The sequence below is a fragment of the Egretta garzetta genome, unplaced genomic scaffold (assembly GCF_000687185.1).
Source record: "Egretta garzetta isolate BGI_Z169 unplaced genomic scaffold, ASM68718v1 scaffold32, whole genome shotgun sequence".
In the NCBI taxonomy this organism is placed as follows: domain Eukaryota; kingdom Metazoa; phylum Chordata; class Aves; order Pelecaniformes; family Ardeidae; genus Egretta; species Egretta garzetta.
The window spans coordinates 3,627,573-3,643,120 of NW_009259035.1; the positions used below are offsets into that span (position 1 = coordinate 3,627,573).

General features: G+C 36.9%; 1 protein-coding gene across 1 annotated transcript in view; it reads left to right on the top strand.

Annotated features, from left to right (window-relative positions):
• Window positions 1-15,548, top strand: part of GRID2 (glutamate ionotropic receptor delta type subunit 2) — a 746,969-nt gene that overhangs the window by 430,861 nt on the left and 300,560 nt on the right. The window contains 1 exon segment of the mRNA XM_009634848.1: window positions 4,246-4,530. Coding sequence (XP_009633143.1) covers window positions 4,246-4,530 — 285 coding nt within the window.

Below are 15,548 nucleotides of genomic sequence, written 5' to 3' on the forward strand. Positions count from 1 at the left end.
ATTAAGCTGTTACTGAAGCCTCCAGAGATCTTATACGAATCTTTTTCACTTTGCCTCATCTGTTTGTGGTATATGAGGGTGATTTGTTATGATTTATTATCTGGAAAAATAAGGGAGAAATAAGTAAGAAAATGCTCACATCCTTAGCCATAGTTAAGTCTTAGTAGTCTTTTTTTTGGGTGCTGCTTATTTATTCCTGCATCTGTTCTTAAACTTGCTCTTAATTTTAGAATTATTTTGTTTTTCTAAATTACAGCAACTAGTACTTATTTAAGCACCTACCGTTGTTTCCATTTTACAGAGAACATATTTTAAAGACACATTTGTAACCATAGCCATTTAAACTCTGCTTTGCTGGAAGTGCTTGTACAAGCTGATAGCCTAGACATAAATTATTGATTTCACATTGCATTGGCTCTGCTCTTTATTCTAAAAAATAGCACAGTTAACACAAAGTTATTTTTTTTTTTTATTTTCTTTGGATGTCATGCCAAACTGACTTAGAAGAGATTTTACTCTAAAAGATAACATTTTGTCACTGGCAATTGGCCTACCAGTGTTGGAAATACAGTAACTTTGCATTTTGAGAAAGACAAGATAGGCTGAAGAGTTAAATGTAATGCTGGGTGCATGCCAGTCTCTATGTACATCTATAATGGAGAAACATTTTAAATTATCTTACTTTATAGACGTTCCTGATATTCTTTCTGTGCAACGTGTAAAATTCTGTGATCACTTTTATTCCCTTTGCCAGTGAAGATCCAATTTTTAATAACATCTGCTATCTGCCAGTTACAAGTGTGAATTAATATCTGGACAACTTATGTTTAAGCATAACTTATGCTATGAAACCGTAGTGTTTTATAAACACTGTTACTAATTTTCTGTTCCTTCTTTGTTAAACTTGCAGTGGGGCTGCATACAAGTCCATCTGAATTTGACATTTCTGCTGTCCTGAGGTCTTAAAAGACGCAGCAATATTTTTCTTTGTCTCGTTAATGGTAAACTAATACTCATTGGTCATATTGGCATTACATTAAATACCAGCTTGGAAATACAATCTCTAAGGAGGTCATAGTAAATTAAATTGCAACAGACTTTTGAATGGCAAGGTAGCATTTAACTCCTTTTACATATATATATATATGTATATATACACACACACATATATATATATATGTGAGTGTGTGGATTTTTTTAATGCACGTGGGGCAAAATTTAACTTGGAAATTTCAGGGTCAAGAAGGAATGCAGGATTTCAAATATGTTTGAACTAGAGCTTTGAGTCAATTGATAAGATACACTTGAAAGATTTGGATCGCTAGGAAGAGGATTTAATAGAGCCTTTGTGAGGGGGGGGAAAGGGTTAAGAAAACATGTAGACTTCAATCTTATGCTTTTTACTAATCAACTCTTCCACTGGAGCCAACAAAAGTTCTGCTCGGCTAAGGAATATGTGAATATTGTACATGGTAATTTGACATATCGTATAGGCTTTACTTTGTATGTGTATATATTGAAGAAATTATATTTCTATTCAAAGAATAATCCGGTTAGACTGACTCAGAGGCGAACTCTGCAACTCATGCACTCATTTTCTAGAAAAGCTGCCTCTGAGATAACAGCCCTTTCTCCAGCAGCTAATTCTCTATGTATTAAATAGTCTTTAAGTGTACAAGAATAAGGTCCATTTGTGAGCATAATTAAGTGCATATTGCCCCAATCCAGCACACACGATTCTCATAAGCATATCATGGAAGAAAGAGCCACATGGGCGACTTCAGTCCTGAGGCTATTGTAACAAATGTAGTGCAGTGTCAAGAGAGATGATTTTAATCCTTTATTCAGTTTGTTTTCCAGTATTAGCATTTGGCCCTGTGGAGCTAAATGTTCCATGCTGTTTTCTTCCCCTTCATGTTTCAGTAACAATTTTCACAAAAAGCATGTTTCCCACTTTGTAGCGTTACAGGGAGTATACTGGTTATTCTCAGTCTGAAAGGTTGCGTGGAAATTTAGATATTTTCAAGCAATTTTCGTAACGCAGTATATTTGCTCTATTTTTAAAAGTCATGTTTAAGAGACTGGAGGGTCAAGCTACATATTTTAATCAAACAGGTGGCATCAGGGCCATGTAGACTTAAATTTTCATTTCATGAAAAGCAGGCTTTTGCAAAATATGACAAATTTTATTCATCTATCGATATCTAGCTATAAGGATATCTATTGGTATGTAGACAGCTACAGGTTTTTGTTGATCAATTGATCGATATATTAGTAAAAATAGTTTGTTTCTCAAGTAGTAGCATTCTCACTGGGATATGCAACCTAGATATTGCAGTACTTGGTGCAGGACAACCGTATCAGAAAAGAGATTCAGCATCTCCCTAAAAAGATAACTTGATGAGCCTTTTATCTTTGTTGAAAGTGATGATGAATGTAGACAAGCAGCATAAAAGATGAATAGCTAATAAGATTGTTTTGAAATGTACTGAATATTAGAAACTTGTGATAATTCTTTTGTCCAATATTTGGTACTTTTCTGAAGAAGGATACTTGTGGTTATTGAAAATTTATTACCTTTAACCTGAAGCCCAGAAGCTGGCCCAAAAGCTGAGATATATTCAGAGTATATACAGAGGGAACACTTTATCCTAAGCCAAAACAATTTGAAACCTCTCTGTGGGAACACCCACCCTCCCGTATTTATCTGCATGAAGGACTTCCGAAGCATTCCCATCCGACAGAGACTCAGCGGTATCAGTACACCCTGGGAATCCACCGTGGCATGTTCCAGATCTCTGTATCTTAATGAGAAAAATACACTGGCTTTAGGAGAAGGTGGCTGTCTGCATTCATGACCTCCAGTCCTGTCCCTTGGCTGCAAAGTCAAGCTCCACGTGGGCCTGAATGTGGAACCCCGTTCCTCACACTGTAAATATTCCCACTGAGATCAATAAGTGTTTGTGGAGTAAAACATTGCTCACTGTGAGTAAGAGCCATATGATATGAGACAACAGGTCTGGCACTAAAATATGTTTTCGTATTTTTAGGGGAATATATTCTCACATGTGGGTTTCTTGGTTTTGACTGCACCTGTTGTGTGTGCAGAATATTCCTGCAAAATAAGTAATTGCACAGTTTAGTATTAGATATGCATTTGTAAATACATATTACTCTTTACCATCCTGCTACCTAATTTACATGTGTAAATGCAGATTAACTGCACAGGTAGCTTTGGCAGTGGCAAATTGAGTATTTCAAAACTTAGCCTTGGGTGTGCGCTGGGGAATTATGCTACAAGCCCGTGTTGTTTCTTCCTTCAACCTCTTAAGTCTGTTAGAAACCCAATATAAACACTTCACTCTGCTTTATTTCACAGAGTAGTCCTTCAAAATTACAGACCTAATCATTATTAATTCTTTTGATATTTATTGATTGCATTAACATTAATCATGATAAACACCTTTGGTATTAATGTGGATGTCATTGGTATTGTACCTCAGACTGTCTGCTGTAACTCAGCCTTCATTAACAGGACCTTTAGTTACAAAGTGTTATTTTTTGCATAAACAACTTCATGCCTTTCTTACAGAAGTGAGGAGAGTAAATGTATATACACTGTTCACTGAATTTTGAAAACATTTTGCTATTTATAAGACTAGCTTTTGGGATTGTGGGGTTTTGTTTTTTGTTTTTTTTTTTTTTTAAAGGAAAAAGAATAAGTTACTTAAGATTATTTCATAAATCTCTCAAGACCCAAAAGCAACTCAGTTTTTGCCTGGACAAATTAATGTACGTAACTATATTCAGTTGTCATCAAAAGTTGACAGCAAGCCTGAGCTGTTATTTGTCCAAATTTTCTCTGTATAATGCAAAGATCCTATTCATGGAGTTGTGGTAGATTTTGAAGAGTGCTTATCTCCTTGGGTGGTCATGTTAATTCGGTAGCTGGAATCAATTCTTACTGTTCCTCAGAAGGCCCAGGGGTGGGTCTCATTTTCAAGGGGCAGTTCATTTCTGAGCAAGGTGGATGGGGCAGTCTTCCAGCTTTCACTACAAGACAGGTCAAAGTGAATACGATCTTAGTGAATTTCAGGTCTGAATTACTCAATGTGCAAAATTTTACCTGTATTTCACTTGATTGAACCTGTTGTGTTTCAATTCCCAATGCCTGCATTTCCACAGCAAAATAGGCCCTAAGCACTGAATGGTTCTCACCTTGAATATTGCTGTGTTTTCTTACAGCCTGCGACCTGATGAACCAAGGCATCCTGGCCCTTGTCAGCTCCATTGGCTGCACATCAGCAGGATCCCTGCAGTCACTGGCAGATGCTATGCACATCCCTCACCTCTTCATCCAGCGCTCAACAGCAGGAACGCCAAGGAGCGGCTGTGGGCTCACCAGGAGCAACCGCAACGATGACTACACGCTCTCTGTCCGCCCCCCTGTCTACTTAAATGATGTCATCTTGAGGGTGGTCACAGAATATGCCTGGCAGAAATTCATTATTTTTTACGATAACGACTATGGTAAGCATTTATTTAGCAGGGTGATTTTTGTCAAATCCATAATTCTGTTGAAAGCAGTCACATTACATGTTTATAGTCTTCCAATAGATTATATTTTGCTTGTGAACATTTATGGTTCTGTCAGCATTTCACAGCACCTCAGAGAAATCTATTTCTAAAATCCATCAAAGTTTACAGGTTTATTTGATAATTTTTTTTATTAGCATTAGCTGGTAAATGGAGGACTTATCTGGCTTGCTGTTCTGCCAGTGTTTATGAAGCATAAAAGTTTTTAGCAAGCTCTCGTGGTTTTTTTTAGACTATAGAAGTATAAGATGACAATTCAAGAGGCAAAGTGTAAGAATTTACATTCTGTAGAATTGTTTCTTGCTTGGTGAATCCCTCCTGTTTGTTGGCATATATTTGATGGCTGGAAGCAGTGGTGAATGTAGGACAGAGACCCTAGCAAGAATGAGCTGCTGTTCATAAATGTCAAACTTGCAGAGAGAACTTCCATGGAGCAAAGAGCTTGAAGAGAAGGGCCTGGAGAAGACGATGTTCCTTCTTTTTTAGTTTATTCAGTATCCCTGGAAGGTGCTTAATTGATGGTGGTTTTGATAGACTAAGCGCGACACAGACAGCAGCAGCATCACAAGACTGCGCCATCCGGCTGGGTGACTCAGCTGAGTTCAGTACAGATATTTTTTTATGGCTGAGAGAAGAGCTGGACAGATTTCTATAGTATAGATGCATTACCTAACTAATTTTATGATCTTTTTTTTATGGAAAATTGCTTTGAAACTAGACCTGTTTTCTTCAGATGCATCCATTATTCATAAGTAATCATGACTGGTTTGGATGAACATTTTAAAACTTATTTTCAAAGTTAAATCTTCAAGTTATGGAAAAATGCTCAGTTCAGCGATTTGCTGTGTATAATATCTGGTTCATTCAGGTCAGGTGTTATTGATTTTTGTTCCCTGGCTACATAATAAATTCTTAAATTAGAAAGATAGAAAATGATGAATAGGAGAGTTCCTATTTATAACAAAGCAGCACCTAAACCCACCAGCCATAGGCTGAGGAACACACATAAAAATCCATCCAGAAAGCTTGCAGCAAAGAGTGGTTTTGTTCATGTTTTATGAATTTGTGGATTTAAGTACCGGTGTACCTAAAAAGACAACCATTATCTTGCCAGCTAAAAGATATCTTTTTGCATGTATTTTTGGTCTTAAAAACCTCAAACAAATTTTATAATTAATATTTTTGAATAATTATATTCATAAATACTAGTTTTAAATTATTCATGATTCATTTTTTAATTTGAGAATGCATTTCAGGCAACCCATGTCATTTTGTCCTTGATTTCTGGGTAAGAATCTCATTATTGTGTGACTTGTGTAACACAGATGCCTGCCTGCAAGGAATAAGTTTCAGACCAGTAGCTCATTCAGTGACACATCATCCCCAGATGTGTCATTAAGTCTCACCAGCAGCCTCTGTGGCGTTCTGACTTCAGTAGTCTACAAGTAATGCCGTACTGGCCAAGACAGATTGGTAATCTGTCTCTGATCACTGTGACACACATCAGGAAAAGGTGCAAAAAAAGAAATTCTTCATTTAGTATATACTGAGCAGTCTGTCCTCTTTCTAACCATTTGTGTGGTTTGGGTATTTTGGGTGGGGTTTGGGGTTGGGTTTTTTTGTCTTTTGTTTGTTTGTTTGTGTGTATGCATAGTTTGGGACTAATATAATGAATAGACAGATTTTAAACACAGCCTGAGTTTTGAGTTAACCTGCAGCTCTAAATAGGGCTATTATCTGTGCAAAGGTATAATGTTTATTTAAACTGTGCTAAATCCTTGATTTCAGCTGCCATCCTAGGGCAGCAAGCAGTTTCTATATTTTCTTTATGCTTCCTACAGTTTCTTTATAAAACTGGTGCTGATTTCATTGACTGTCTCCTCTTCCACTTTTAGTGTAAGGAACAAGGGAGCAGAAGTTTCAGATCACCATCTCTAACCCAAGGACTCTCTTGTTTATTTCCATTACTGTGAGAGTTGTTCTCTGTCTCTCCAATCTCTCTTCTTGCTCATACTGGAATGCCTCTCTAATTCCTCACTACCCTGTTTCAGGTGAAATTACTAGGCTTGATACAGTATTTTGCCCATTCTGAATTCTCTTAGCAAGTTTTTGATGTATGGCAGTAGTTTTCCTTGTACCCATGATGACACTATTTTCTTAGCAGTCCCTAGAGAGCAATCTTGCCAGGATCTTATTATAAATCTTAACAAATTATGTCATCCTCCCTTTTTCTTGCTATTTTATTGACATACTCAAAGCATTTCCAGTATGTTAGCAGTGTACATTTTCTCTTCCCATGTTGTGTATTGACCAAAGATGGGCTTGCACAGAGGGAGGGGTGGAGAAATTCAGGGAGTGAAAAGAGGAGCTGGAATCACTTGTTAATGGATTACAGAGGGGAGAAGTCTGAATTCAATATTCACCCTGCTTTGAGCAGGAGGTTGGACTATGTGACCTCCTGAAGTCCCATCCAACTCTAATTATTCCATGTTTCTGTGATGTTTGAGAAAGTAATTCATTTATAGATGGGTTTACAGATGCAAAATACTTTAAAAAAAAAAAAATCGCAGCATCAGTTTGGGTTTTATAAAAGAGAGATGGCCCAAGACCCCCAGAAGAGCTTGAAGAAGGGAATATTACCATTAGCTTCTGTGCCTGTTTTAGAAAGAAGTTAAGACTGGGCATGCAGACATGGGTGGGGGTCCAGGGGTAAGCCATCCTGTGGGTCAAAGTGTCAGTGCAGCTAAGGGTGGTTGCAATTCCCTCTGGAAGATCCCAGTGCCATTCCTCAGCTTGGCTGAGAGGATCTGCCGCAGTATGAGATTTATTTCTTTTCTCAGCTCATACAGACCTAAAATCAAATTCTGATTGGAAGCTTTGCTCAGTTTAACTACATGCAGCAGTTAATATTAGACATTTTAATGTAACATTTTGTATTAAACATTAAAGTAGGTGGGAGATCAACACTTGCATTAGAATTAAATTCACAGTAGGAGGAGTTTATTGTTATGTTCTGCACAGTCCTCTGCAGAACTGACACTTTTGCAAACAGAGCAATTTCTTGCCCTGGTGGGGTTTTTTTGTATGTGGTGATGGGTGTGTATCATAACATTAAGTGATGTTTCCATAGCAGTAAATGGTGGTTGAGAAGTAATGGAGATATAGATTCCGATATGTGTTAATCCTTTATTTTTTTTCCCTTTGTTGCCATCTTTTAGAAAGTTAGAAAACATGAAAGTAGTTTGACTGGTTCCAGCAACCAGCAGAATTCCAATACTTTCCAAGAAAATATTTTGTGTAGTGCTTTAATTTAACAATTTGTAACAAAATACTTTAGTTGTATTACTGAAATTATTTCCAGTAATAATTTCACTCTGTGAAAGATGTCTTTTGTATTTAAAATAAATTTTCCTACAGCAAAATTGGGCTCATATCCAAAGTAAACACTGTGCTAAATCAGATCCCCTGCACCTTTAAAAGAGGCTGCAACCATTTATGTGTCAATTTATCAATATCACAGTTTTTTAATCCTTTGACTTGAATTGCTTTTGATTTTTATCTTCCAGTTTATCGTAGATTTCTTTTCATTATCAGAGAGTTAGAGAATTGTTTGTAGTTGGAAATGCATCTTTCTGCATGGCCAAGAGTTCCCCAACATTATATTTTTTTTTTAAAATTCCCAAATTCTTTTCTGAATGTAAGTAGACAAGTATATTCAGTTTTAGCATTTAGATAGAAGAAATGTTAAAATGATATCTAAGTTTTTAACTGGTAGTTTTTTTCCAAGTAAAATTGTAGGTAGGCTGACTATTCTAACACAAATCAAAACAAAAGATACCTTGATAACAATCAAAAAAAGTATTTTGCTGCTGTTGACTTAATTAAGTTAACTAGTGAAAGATTTTGGTAAAGCTGCAGCCTTTTGTCAGTGGCAGAGACTTGCCAGTAGCAGGTGTGAGGCTAACACACAGTAAGAGTTAATGAGTGAGGAGATGCAAATAAAGAATATTTTAACTTGATCAGACTTAGGGGGGGGTTGCCTGTATTTCATTTACTATAATTGTGTCTTTACCTTTAGTGTATACACTCAAATGAATTTGTGAAAACCAGAATGAGTCTTATTTTCCCTCATCTGCTGGGATGATCTAGATCAAACTCCAGTGAAAATAATGCAATCAGTCCCCTTGCATTCAGTGTGTTTTGTTCCTTAAGGTAAAAAAAAGATAAAGGCCTACCCAGGACATGAATTCTGATTTTGTTTAAGAAAATTTCATATGAGGATATTAAAAGTGTTCAAGGACAATTCTATGCTTCTGTCAAATTCCATTAAGGACAGCCTTCTTGCACAGTTAAAGAGTAGACAGCATGAAATGCAGCAAAATTGTGCAGTAGATTGATGCCTTTCTCAACCTGCTATTAAAAATACTATCCACACGGTATGTACAAGCCAAATTTACTTCATTTAAGCAGCCAAATCAGCGCCTACTCTTTTTATTCTTGCCTGCTCAGCTCAAACTGCAGGATCGCTGTGCTGCAGAGGGAAGCTGTGCATCTCCTTATAAGCCAGTGTAGCGACTGGGCAGTTCCTCCACTAAGTGTCTGAACTCTTTATTAGGACCATCAGCACCCTTTTCAGTGAAGGCATTTTCAGACTGGATGCTATAAATGTATGACTTATATCTTTGGAAACTGCAAAGTTTAGATTTATAAAGAGAGCCATTGACATCTGTAAACATTTTAAGCAAGTTTTGCCAAGTTATTACATCTTTACTTTATGGTTTCAATGTCAAAGCAAAGAAAATGGAGCACAAGTCTGATGAGGAGCAGCTGAGGGAACTGGGGTTGTTTAGCCTGGAGAAGAGGAGGCTGAGGGGAGACCTCATCATCCCTGGAGGTATTTAAAAGATGGGTAGATGAGGTGCTTAGGGACATGGTTTAGTGGTGGAATGGCAGTGTTAGGTAACAGTTGGACTTAATGATCTTAAAGGTCTTTTCCAACCTAAATGATTCTATGAAAATGCAGTTTGACACAGCAAATCCTGCCTCACCCACAGACTGGCATCTGACAATGGCCAGTCCCCAAACAGTAACATGAAAAAGACCCTTACACATTCAGTCACAGAGGAAAACAAATTATATAGTCATTTGAGATCTGAATGTGTGAGCCCAGGCTATATAAGCCGAGTAATTGACCTAGAATCCCAGCATATTGTTGGTTTTTATCTCTGTGATGTATCAACAAGGGGCAAGGTTTTGTTATTCATATCTTGCTCTTCAACCAGTTTACAGTTTGCTGTATTTTCCAGGAAGGCATAGATACTTTTCTGTACTAGTAAATTCTTTATGAAGAAACCAGTCAATCATTGCAAGAACATAATTGTGAATTTTGTGCAATTTACAGTGTAGGTATCTATGCATTTCTAAGATGAAAGGGAGAAAGTCTGGCTGTTTGAAAACATTTATTTTTAATGTTTTGTTGGTGCCAAAGCAGATAGAAATATTCTGCACTTTATCTAGAAAGGCTGGGGGAATAAGATTGTTTCTGGAGAATGAATTTTGTCTTATTTCCTATTCTGTTTTGTAGTGATGGCAGTAATATTTTAAAACCCTTCTGTATTTTATATTAAAAAAAAAAAAGTTAAGGAACCCTACTTCCTTGTCCAAATTTCTGGCCCAACCTTGTGTTTTTCAACACAGTGTGCCTTTGATATGCAACAATCACTTTATTTATGCCATATTTACTGATTCCAGGACTAAGATAATTTTGCTTACAGATTTTTGAACTTCCTACTAATACTACATATATTTGGCAATGGATATTTGCTATTCCCTTCGGTGGTAATTTAATTTTAACTTTTGTAAAGAAAAGAAACAAAAAAAGTCTTAAGGCTGTGAAGGGGATTTGTTCTGTGAGGCTAAAGGAGGCATTCCCGATGCAAATAGAGTTTGAAGAGGTACTTCAAGACTTCACTGAAAAGGAAGGGAACAGGTTAGCAGCAGGAAAAAGCTTTGAGGGCATCTGCCTTGCAGAAACTTTCTTATGGATCTCCCCTCTTGCTCCTCGGTTCCTACAGGGGTTTCAGATTACTTGTGCACTGTACGTATGGGCTCTGGATTCCTAGTATCTCCTTAAAAAAACATAAAGTAAGTGATTCCATTGACACTTTCCTGTGTGCACATTTTCCAGAAATAAATATATGATGACCACTGACAAAGATGTATTTGAAACCATAACATTTTCAAATAATTTAAAGTTTTAATGCAGGTTTAATAAAGATTCATAAAAGAATCATACTCTCTTTAATCGATTGCAAATGCTTATAATTACCCTGAGGTTGTTTTCAGCTGCCTGATGACTATAATATCCTCAAGTCTGTCTCCAGACAGTCTTAAAACTGTTTATTACTCATCTGGCTCTTTGCCAACTTCCCGTACTCATTTACTTCACTGTGCCTCAATAAACATATAATTAATTCAAGCTTATTATTGATTTTTTTTTTCCCATTAGTATTTATTATGTCATCCAGATAAGGAAAGGAATGTGTATTTTTCATCTGTGTAACTTTAGAGTGTCACTTAATTATATTGCAAGTTGGCAGCTGTTTGTAAGAACTTCTGTGACAACTTGTTTTTGCTGGTCGACATTGTCACTGGAAAGTGAATATATATTTTGGTTGACCCTAAAACTATTCAACTTCTGACATAACTGAACTATTCCATAAAATTTCTTTGGTGGAACTATGGCCATGCTTCTGTTTTTTAACCACGCAATAGTTGGGGAAATGCATTCCAGGAGCTGTAAGTGAATACGTAGAAAGGTAGGAGAGGGTTTGTCATTTGCTCATGTTGCTGTCTTTAAGGATGGAATTGATGAAGTATTCAAAGGCTTGGCCTGACAACCATCTGTGTTGTGTTAGTAAGGAAGCAAGACCAAATTTTTTATTATATCTAGACTTTCAGTGCTGTGGTAAAAATAAAACTGTAGATGCTCTCCTAATAGCTGTGTAATGGGTAATTGCTGTAAAGGAGGTGCTATCTCTCTCAAGGTTTTGCAGAGGTGTGAGATGTCTTTCGTATGTGCACAGTCTGCAAGCATCAGAAGGTAAGTGACTTATTTTAAGAATATTTGAATACCTGAACCTTGCACTGATCTCCACTACTGTTTGCTAAGTATTTTTCAACTCTCAACACATTGTTTTAATATCTTACCAGAAGTATTAAAATTGAGTTTCTAAGCTGATATTTTGGCAGCTGAATAATAAATGAACAGCTATCAAAAGAGGAAGGTATTGAACAAAGTACTTTGCATGTTGAATGGAAGAAATTATACCACCATTGGAAAAAAGACATGAGTTAGGCATAATAACATCGTAAATGTCAGGTAGTGTCATAAATTGAAAAGAAAACTTCTGAGAGTTTTAACCAGTCAAGAAAATGAGGAAGCAAAGAGACAGGAAAAAGCTAGAAAATATTTATTACAGTATTTCTAAATCTTAGTTTATCAGCATTGCTTTTGTAGCTTATGTTCTTCACAGCACCAGTCCACTCATAAAATATTCCTGTTCCTATAGTGCAAACTTTTAATCAACCGAAAAAAAATTATTAAGGAGCAGATTGATGGACAGTCAGAGAATAATTTGTCTTAAATAAAATCATAGCACACACAGTCATACTTGGTTTATTACCAGGAAGTCTGCAAGGACAGTCATTTCGCTGTTTCCCACCACCTCCTTGGAAAGGCCTGCATGGCTCCTCATGCTTATGAAAACCAATAGGGAGCAGTAGGGACCTACAGGGAGATCTGGTGTATCATACAGACAGAAGTATAAATTACTTGCTAGTAAATAAAGGCTTATATCTAGGCAGAGGTATGGAGCTCTGTTGTACAGTTGTATAGGGTTTAAGTATAATTTTTCAAGTATGTCGTGATTTTTAACAGGAGAGTAAATGCTGAAGGTAAACAGCACTAGACTGTAAGCCATTATCATCTTTGGAGGCACTAGGCAAGGAAAATGTATTTCTTTGCAAGAAATTGTTATACTCAGAGGCATCTCCTAAAAGCCTTTTGAAAATCTCTAATGCAAACTGTAGTCAAAAAGAAATTGAATGAAGAGGTAGAAAATAGGTTACACTGTCAAAAATACGTGATTATAGATTTTATTGGCTTGTCAGCCTCCATGAATGAGGGGTGATCACAATCTTACTCCCTTTCTATTTTTGAGAAGCTAAGGTAGCAGCTGATACCCTTAAGGATTAGTTCTAGCTTCTGTTTTATTTAGCTTTTTTATCCTTTGTGGGTTTTTTTCTTTCCAATTAAAAAAATGAGAAACTCAAAGGAAAAATCTTATGTCAATCACCAGTAAGGATGGAAACTTAAGTCATGCAGGATTTGAAAACTGGAAAAGTTATTCTCTCCCCCCCAGCATTGATTCAGCTACTTAAGACTATATTGATTTTTCTTTATTTAAAGGATAATCTCTAATAATTGATATATGGCATGAAAACAAAAACCACTAATGTAAATGACATTTGGATGATCCTTTAAAACATGGACATAGACATTTCAGTAGTGCCACAATAGTTCATATCAAACAACAAAATTGCAGTTACTTGGTTTTATTACAGTTTGAAATGGAAACATCTTAAAAAAAAAGAAAAAAATACATATTTTTCTTCCCTTTTCTCAACTGGATGATATTAAGAATTTTGAGAAAAATTCTTGTCTTTTTTTTTTGCATGTGTGAAATTTCAGAAAATTGCAAGCAAGGGAGGAAAAAATAGTCATTCTTACCATTTATGAATTTTCAGTTTCCCCAAGAAATATCATCCCTACTTGCTAGGTTCCAGAAATGTTGATACTATAAATGAGATTCCGTATGTAATTAAACATTTGAGCTTAAATTTACTTATTATAAGTTTGAACTACTGCTGTATTCTCTGAAGTTGGATCATCCAGCTGAAACAGTTCAGGTAACTGCTCCCTCTCAGCCCCCAAATGCTAAAATGCTGATATGCTACATCAGTGGGGGTTTTTGTTTATTTTACTTTGGAGGTTCACTGAATTACATATAAGCTGACTAATGAGAGGGAATCCCACTGCTGTGAAAGCAGGATGGACTGTTATTGAATCATCATGCTAAATTGTTGTTTTCCTCAGTCTAGATCTTAACTGTGTTAATAAATATCAACGCATGCACAGGAACGCGAACACTTTCCTAAAGGCTTTAAGCAGAACAGTGACACCATCAGAGTCCAGCTGGAGCTGCACATCTCCCTTGTGTGCAGTGCATTTCCATAATTAATAGTTGCTGTCACGTTAGCCATCATTGTGTAAGGAAGAATGACTGCGCTTGACTTACAAAGCTTTCTTGATAAGAATTTGAACAGTGTCATTTGTTATACAATGGCTTTTCTCATGAATTGTACAAATAAAGTGGTCTTTTGTGTAAATCGGCCAGTGAATATTTATGACAGGTGCATTCACCTTTGCTGCCACAGCTGAATCAGTTGGAATGTATCATCTGGCTACTGTGAGGATAATGTTCTCAGATCTGAAACGGTATCAGAGGGAGAATAAGCTCATGACTGTAAACCAGATTTGAGATAAACAAAGTGCAGAGTAACAGTGAGCGCCTTGTAATTTAGGTGAGATACAATTATAGAGGTGGATAGATTGATTTATTACCATTGGTGAATAGTGCCATCTTTCTCTTCTGGTCATAGTGCGATATGAAAATTTTCTAGAAACTTTGCATCTACTTGTAACTTGTAGATGTCTCATTTTTAATAAGGGTATAGGAGGTACTTAGCATGCGAGTTGTTTATTTAATATTTGCTGTTCATTTTGTACGGCTTAGAAAATCTTTACTGCATATACATACTGGTTTTCCTATATGAGCTACCTGAGCAGTGTATTTTGTTCTAGGATGTCCTGATCATTAGGCTTTCTCCAAGACGGATTAGGGGACCTGCTCCCCCTGAAATCATTCCTCTGCATAGAAACAGAGATAGCAAAGGAAAGCTATGTAGAGCCAGAGAGAACAAAGAAGTGAGAGGAACATCTGATCTGGTGATAATAAAAACCCTTGTGGAAAGACCACATTTATTTTTTTATATTAAGATCGGGTTGTGGAAGTCAGGAATCTTCTTGAACGAGGTGTATTATGTATATAACGTAGAGACCTCAGTGAAAAGGTAGCAAAGACACAATTTCTCCTGTAATCTGGTGTCAAGGAAAACTGCGGATTTTAAATTCTCCTGATCTCCTGAAAATACTGGCTCCTTTTCCCTACCACCTGGCTGTGCATATTTTCTGCCACGCAGCTACTGAGCTTTCCATTAAATGGTGCTATTGTTTGTGTTAGGTGAGGTCTGAGTGTTCCTGCCGGGTTGGTCATTTAAGGAGATTTAGCTACAGGACCCGTGGGCTGTGAAGGATGCTTAGCTCTGCTCTGCAACAGCATTTAGGATACTTACCTTTTTCTTGTGGTTTCTCCAGTATCAAAAAGATTGTTCAATGAGATGATGGTGTGGGTTTAGGTGCTTGCACTCAATTTGACTTGCGCTTCATTTCCTAAGTTCTTAGGTCAGGTCCACAATAACTGATACAGCAATGACAAGTCTGTGGTAAAGCTGGCACCTGAATTCAGATCTCAGCTTGAGTCATGTCATGCCGAGTACCTGCATTTGAATATATCAGTCAGATCTTCAGAGCTTAGGAGGCCATGAGCCTTGCACTTGCCCAGGTAGGATGCTCTGCACATGCACCTCAGCTGCAGCCAGTCTGGTATGTCCAGTCTTGGACCTTCTGTGCACTAGCGGTGCGGACCATGAGGCCTTCCGGTAGACCTCTGCCTTGTGGTGGCATGGTTATGTATGGGTAGTCAGGGAAGGTCATTTCCAACAGAGTCTTTGATAATTTTTTCTTGCCTTGTACTTTGTTTATTAGACTT